The following is a 7,313-nucleotide window of genomic DNA, read 5'->3' on the forward strand; positions in this document are numbered from 1 at the left end:
GCATCACCACCAAACCAGTATTATATGAAATGCTGAAAGGTATCCTTTAAGAAGAGGAAGAAGAAGAAAAAGGTAAAGATACAAATTATGAACAACAAACATGCATCTATCAACAATTGAATCTAAGAATCAAGTGAATAAATAATCTGGTGATCATAATAGAATCAGGGACATAGAAAGGGATTGGACTGACTATTCTTGGGGGGAAAGGGATGTGGGAAATGCGGGAAGAGACTGGACAAAAATCGTGCACCTATGGATGGGGACAGAGGGTGGGGAGTGAGGGCGGAGGGTGGGGCGGGAACTAGGGCAGTTATGGGGGGAAAAAAGAGGAACAAATGTAATAATCTGAACAATAAAGATTTAATAAAAAATTAAAAAAAAGAAAAAAAAGAGAAACTGCCAACATTTGCTTGTCTGGATCTCATAATTGCTATGGACCATGATCCTGGCTTCCTGTTATTTAAACCTTTGTGTAGTCTCCACCATGCCCTCCACTGAACCACAGTTTATCTGTGTGACCAATATCATACAGTAGAAATGGTGGTATGTTATTTCCTAGTTTAGGTTATAAAGAACTACAGCTTCCAATCTAGTTCTCTCTCTCTTCCCACCACCCCCCCCCCCAATCTTATTTTATTTATTTACTAGAAGCCCGGTGCACGAATTCATGCATGGGCGGGGTTCCTTGGCCTGGCCTGCGATCAGGGCTGATTGGGGCTAGCTGGCCAAGAGGAGGGACTGCTGGAGGTTGGCCAGCTGGGGGAGGTTGGCTGTGGGAGTGTACTGACCACCAGGGGGCAGCTCCTGTGTTGAGCAGTTGTCAGTCGACCAGTTGTAAAGGTCGCTTCAGCTTTTATATATATAGATTTATCCTCACCTAAGGATATTTTTTCCAGTGATATTTTTTTTCAGAGAGGAAGGGAAATGGAAAGAGAGATAGAAATGTCAATGATGAGAAAGAATCATTGATTGGCTGCCTCCTGCACATCCCACACTGGAGATCAAGGCTATAACCTGGGTATGTGCCCTGACTGGAAATTGAACCATTACGTTCTGGTTCATAGATTAATGTTCAACCACTGAGCTATGCAGGCCAGGCATTCTCTCTCTTTCTCATTCTTTTTTCATTCTCTTTCACTAAATGCACAGATATTTGCTTATATGATACCCTTTCAGAGGATCTGGAGGAGTATTATTAATAGGGTTACTATACATTATAGTTTGCATGGAATAGTCCTGGATTATGCCTGTTGTCCAAGAATAATTAAACTTCCCCATTTACTCCCAAAATGTCCTGGATTGATAATATATAAAAACAATTATTGATATATATTGATAATATAATATATATAAACAATTATTATTAATATCTTTAGAATACAACACATCGAGCCACATGTCCATTTACATTGTGTTAAACTGTACCATTGTGGTGTGTGTGTGTGTGTGTGTGTGTGTGTGTGTGTGTTTGTGATAGAGAGAGAGAAAGAGGAAAAATAAAAGAAGCTGTTTTGGTATCCACTAATATTTCTCATTTTAAATGTTGTTTACTATCCTCTCTACCTTATTGGCCAAAAAGTAACTAAGTTGAGGGAGAAAAGCCAGATTCTATAATTGTGTGGTTACTAAGATAATCCCTGTGTTCTCATTTATCTCCTAGAACCTTAACCTTTAAGAGTCAGTATATCCTGATTTTAAAAAAGCCAACTTTTACAAAGACATTTCAAGTGTGTTTTGAATAAATTTTTTATTTTTGTTTTCTTTCATGTAGGATTTGAAATTTGAAGTGGAAGACTCAATACATTCCTATGTCATGTTTAAAGACTGACAAAGCATTTGATAAGTATGTTCCTTAATAGTAGACTTAATGCATTTTGCTTGTTTTGCTACGGATTAAATATGGGCCAATTATAGGTGACATTCACCCCTACTTTGATTCACTTGAAGGGTCAGGTTTGTGGGAACCATGACTTAATTTTCCCCTAGGATCTATTTTTGCCCCTTCATCCATAGATGACAGTTTGGTAATGGATCATTATAGTAATGGGAGTATAGCTGGGAGTCATGTCTTCTTTATCTCTGAAAAACACACACAAAAAAACACCTAAATCCTTGGTCTAGTGTAAGGACTTCTAAGATCTGGCTCTGGCAGTTGCTGTTCCTTCACCCCAGGAGAGTGGAGGCAGTAGTATTGGGTAGAGGTTCGGAGGGATTCTCAAGTTAGATGGTCTCACTCTGAACCTTATGTTGCATGACTTTATGAGCTGACACAGGATGTTCAACATGCCTCAGCCTCAGTTTCTCTTCAGTTAAGCAGAAATAGTAATAACTTGTTGGACTATTTTAAGGATTAAATAAAATAATAAATTTAATGTATTTAAAAGTTTGCCTCGAGCATGCTAAACACTCGATACATACTAGTAAATACTGCCCATCGGTGTTTCTCAACAGGGGTCAATTTTGCCCCCTGGGGCATGTGGCAATGTCTGGAGACATTTTGGGAGTCCTGACTGGGACTAGGGAGTGTCTGCTAATGGCATCTATTGGGCAGAAGCCAGAGATATTATTAAATATTCTGCAAAGCACAGACCAACCCCTACAACAAAGAATTATGTGGTTCAAAATGCAAATAGTATAGAGGTGGATAAACCCTTTGTACACCAGTGCTCTCTATTCACCGTCATTTTACTTAACCTGTAATCCTACTGGCAGTGAAAATAAGGGATTAGCTGGAGGGACCTGTCTCTTTGTGAAGATTATACAGTGCCCAAGAGAATAGGCTATTTGGACAGGATTATATATTGCTGAGGTAGGTGTCATTTTAATGCTCAGGGTTGAGATCAGTGAAGTGTAGAGTAGCATGCCTTCAATGCCCAACATTTCTAATGCTAGGACTTTATACCAGGAAAATGGCCAGGGTGGTCTATAAGACATTATGTATAAGACAGTTAATTATAGGCTAACTTACAGCAGTGAAAATTGAAGCTAACCCAACAATAAGGGATTATTTAAATAAATTATGGTATAACCTTAGAATTAAATGGCAGGTTATCAATAGAAATTATGCTGTAGAAAAAAATTTAATTTAATTGAAAATGTCCAGTATAGAAAGTGGAAAACACAGGTTATAATATAGTATTTAGAATGTCAGCCTTATTTTATAAAGGAAAAAATAAGTGTGTCTAGCTACCCAAATGTGAAGAATAAGTACATAAGTGCTACATGGAAGGAGAAAAAAGAATAATAATATGCCACAGGACCTAATTCCAAAGTGAGCTGAGGTCTGGTCTGGCTTCTGGGTTCGGGTATGACTGCTCTAAGGGGACACAAACCCCTAGGTCTATCCCTACGTACCTGGCATCATGCTAAAGCCATGTACTGACCTTTTCATGTGCATTGTGTTCCTTTTGACTAAGGAAGGTACTTTTAGAAACTCTTTAATTGTAAAGAACTGGAATTGCAACCAAGGACCTTGTTGTTGTTTTTTTCCCCTTACAATGATAATTATGAATTCGGTGTTTAATTATTAAGATTTTAGGATATTTCATGGGTATCTTATAATTCTTGTCAAGGGAACAAAGAAAGGAACCGAGGAAACCACCTTACTTTGGTTAACATAACACATTTATGTTTACTAATGAAATCTGTTTACCTTCATAAATGTATAATAGGGCCATTAAAGACAATAGATACTGTAGTTTAAAAGTAATAAAATTTACAACAAAGTGTATTTAATTTGAAATTGAATTGCTGGCAAATGGGTGTCCTAATGAACCCTTGTGTCAATGTAGCTCTAACCAAATTAAGGAAAATCATTTCTATTACAGGAAACTAAATCAGCTGTAAGACCCAAAAAGGCCATTCCTCTGGTGGCGGTATAGTCATTGTCACAGATGGCCCTGCTTATGGAATTAAGCTCAGGCCAGGAGAGTGGATACAAGATCCTTCTTAATTCAAATGAATTTGGGAAAGTGGGCGAATGCTTTTAGGTCTTGTGAGGATGAAAAACAAAACAAAACTAAAATAGAAACAAACGAACAAACCTGGAACATTGTAAATGTAGAAATAGATCTTGATCTCTGGCTGCTGCTTTCAAAAAGGAAAAGTTTACATCATATCAGCTATTCATCTTGTTAAATGTTTTTTTTCCCCTAGAGTTTCTCTATCAGTTTATAAAATTGAAGGGGTGCAGTAGAAATTGAAGTGGCAGCAAGTCTTAGTAAAATTTGGTTTTCTGCTAATTTCTGAAACAAGCTATATTTAAATTGTTGTGAGATCAGTAGCTAATATAGTGAGTCCTGTATTTTACAGGGGCACATTTCAAAAGCTGCTTACCTCCCGAATTTAATCAACTGCAGCAACTGTAAGGTGGCATTTACCTAATTCCCAGTGAATCTGACAAAACATTTAAGGGAAACATCAAATCGTGTTGTGGTTCTAAAGGCAAGCCTTTTCATATATACCCCATAGTTAATTTCTCTTTCTTTTATCTTCCTTCATATAACTTCCGCAGAGCTCCAAGTCAGCTATTAATTGCAGACCTAAATATTTGTGCAGCCAAGCTTGGTCCTGCCACAGGAGCTCCCGAATGGAGTGGCAGGAGCAGCAGGACCTTGCTGGGAGGTAGGACTCTTGTGACTTTCCTTTTCTCTGATGCAAAATGTTAAATGATGAGGTCAGTGGTATTGACACTTTCCTGCTGTGCTTTCCTTCCTGGAGGGCCCTTTAGAGAAACCGATTTTTAGCAGATCTTAAATATGTTTTAGCAGAATTCTATGCTAAAGTGGAATGGCTAAAACTCTCAGTTGCAAAACGATTGGGATGCCTCAAAACTGTGTCCATTATACCAGGCTGGGTTCTTACTAGACAATGAGGCAGGCCTGCCACCATGCAAATTAGCCAAGGCTTGAGGTTTGATGAATCTTCTATCTCCTCTTCTTAGTTGTCTGACACTTGCTTTGAGGAAGGTTGTAAATGCAGGAGAGATTGTAGTATAATTCCTCAGACTGGCGTTTGTGCCCCCCAGTCACTATTCGATTATCTTCCAAATTGCTGTGTTTCAGAGAGATAAAGATTTTTTATGGCTTGCTGACTTGAAACAACCACAAGAGCCAGCAAAGAGATGGCTAAGCGGCCACGCATAGTAATTCCATTGGTAAATGACAAAATCTTTGTTTGTGTGACATTTCCAAAATTACCACAGAAGATGAATCTAAAATACAAAATGTCACATTTGGCATGCAAAACTATCACAATATATTTCAGTATAAAATTCATAGAGGCGTTTAATTTAGAATGTGTTTAATAACTTAGTCTGCCTGCATCAGTAATCCTGCCTTGAGGTTTAAAGAGATTGTCTTATTTATTCACATGGTGTTAATTTTAAAAATATTGTTGGAAACCAAAATATTAAGGTTAAGTCTTTATTGTTAATTAAGATTTTCTAATTAAAGCAAAAATAATTGTTATTCTGATTAGTTTTTAAGTATGACTTGTATGAAAAAAAAAGAAGTTTAACAACTTTCACTGTTTATTTAACTGTGATTTGATTCCAGAAGTGTACCATCCATATGGAAATATATATTAACTTTCACAAAATAAAGTCTAGGTAGGACTAAAAAGTGCATACTGTTGTCTGTAGATTAATGAGTGGTAGCCTAGAGAATAACCTGCTTCCAAAAATGACTTTTTTTTTTTTTTTTGCTTAAAGCACAATGTAATAGAGAATTCTTCAAAGTCAAATTATTCTGAAGACTATTAGGGACTTGTGAGTATAGAAAACATGACTTAATGACATTTGAGTTATTAATGATCCCAGTTTAATTTTTGTTTAATCTGAAACAATAGTCCATTAAAATTCTTATCAATTTGTATAAACTTTTAGCACTTATTAGAAGTGAAAATGGCCTATTTCTCTTGCTGAAAGTAAGCAACGCAATTCAAATGTCCTGAAAAATATGCTTGAGTCATGTTCTTCATGTAATTTATTTTATTTTTTAAAGTGTTTATTGATTTTAGAGAGCGAGAGGAACATCCATGATGAGAGAGAATCATGGACCGGCTGCCTCCTGCATGCCCCCTACTAGGGATGGAGCCCACAACCCGGGCATGTGCCCTTGCCCAGGAATCGAACCCATGACCTCTTGGTTCATAGGTTGACGCTCAACCACTGAGCCACGCTGGCCGGGCTACATGTATTTAGCTTGAGTTTTAGATTGAAGCACACACCAATGCTACGCACCCCACCTTATGTTCTGACTCTCTTCTGAAGCATATGGGCCCAGCTGACCTCACACTTACATCAAATCAGAGGACTCGGTCTGGTGAGGCCTTAGTCTGACCTGTTTTGCACTTGACTCATCATCATGGCGTTTGGTCTGTGATTAGTGTTAGAGGAAAGGGCTGTCACCTTTCAAACTCAGCATTTGAAGCTTACTACTCATGTTCACCCATCCCAGATATTTTAGGCGTGCTGTGTGGTTTTTCAGAAGTGTTGGTTTCCTGTTAATTCTTTCTTATTATAATAGAGGAATGGTTTCTGATGTCACAGATCGTTAACATACCGTGCTTAAAAATTGGCGAAACTTTCCCTCGCATAATCGGCAGGTTTGCCTTTTGACCCCCTAATTATATATTGCGTGTCCTCCTCTGTTATCATTGCTAATACCTTACAATTACATGTTGAGTAAAAATAATTGTCTACTTTTTCCCTCTGAGAAAAGCATGTGGCTAATTGTGTGGTTTTACCCAGTTCCTGTGTAATTCAAGAACCCTGTTTTTTCTTTAGATTTAACAGTCTCCATCTCCTCAGCCTCTTCGAATACAGATGAAATTCATAAGAGGCTTGAAGAACAAGGCTCCCCAAGGCTCTTACCTCCTCAAAGTGTCCCTGCTTAGTCAACCAGGCAGCTGTATCGTGCAGTGGTAACAGAGCAACTGAAGACTAGAACCTACCCAGTGAGGCAAGATGGAAACTTTTGTGATGTGGGCTTATTTCCATGAAAACATTTATGTGGTAAGTTGGTCTTTTTGGACACCTATCACTTTTTATTTAGCTCCCCTGCTCTCCCTATCTGCCTTTTCATCCCTATCCACATGGCTTCCTCCCTCCCTCCCCTCCCTCCCTCCTTTCCTTCCTTCCTTCCCTCTTCTATATGTGACACAGCACCAGAGTTAAGTTAGGGTTTTTCAAAATGCTGACACGCCGAGCTCAAACGGTTCGCCATCACTGTGCTAAGGGATCACTAATATGTGTATTTTGAATGTAATATGTGTATATTGTATGTAACATGTGTATTTTGACTTACGTA

The 7,313-nt window shown here is 38.1% G+C and overlaps 1 protein-coding gene across 1 annotated transcript in view; it reads left to right on the forward strand.

The window, feature by feature from the left end:
* The window catches only part of LOC102763809 (orofacial cleft 1 candidate gene 1 protein), a 69,911-nt gene extending 63,011 nt beyond the window's left edge, over nucleotides 1-6,900 (forward strand). Inside the window, exon 6 of the mRNA XM_006767155.2 lies at nucleotides 6,791-6,900. Within this exon, the coding sequence (XP_006767218.1) occupies nucleotides 6,791-6,900 (110 nt within the window). The remainder of the gene's footprint in view (nucleotides 1-6,790) is intronic.
* Nucleotides 6,901-7,313: the final 413 nt, after the last annotated feature.

The sequence above is a fragment of the Myotis davidii genome, unplaced genomic scaffold (assembly GCF_000327345.1).
Source record: "Myotis davidii unplaced genomic scaffold, ASM32734v1 scaffold342, whole genome shotgun sequence".
Classification (NCBI taxonomy): Eukaryota; Metazoa; Chordata; class Mammalia; order Chiroptera; family Vespertilionidae; genus Myotis; species Myotis davidii.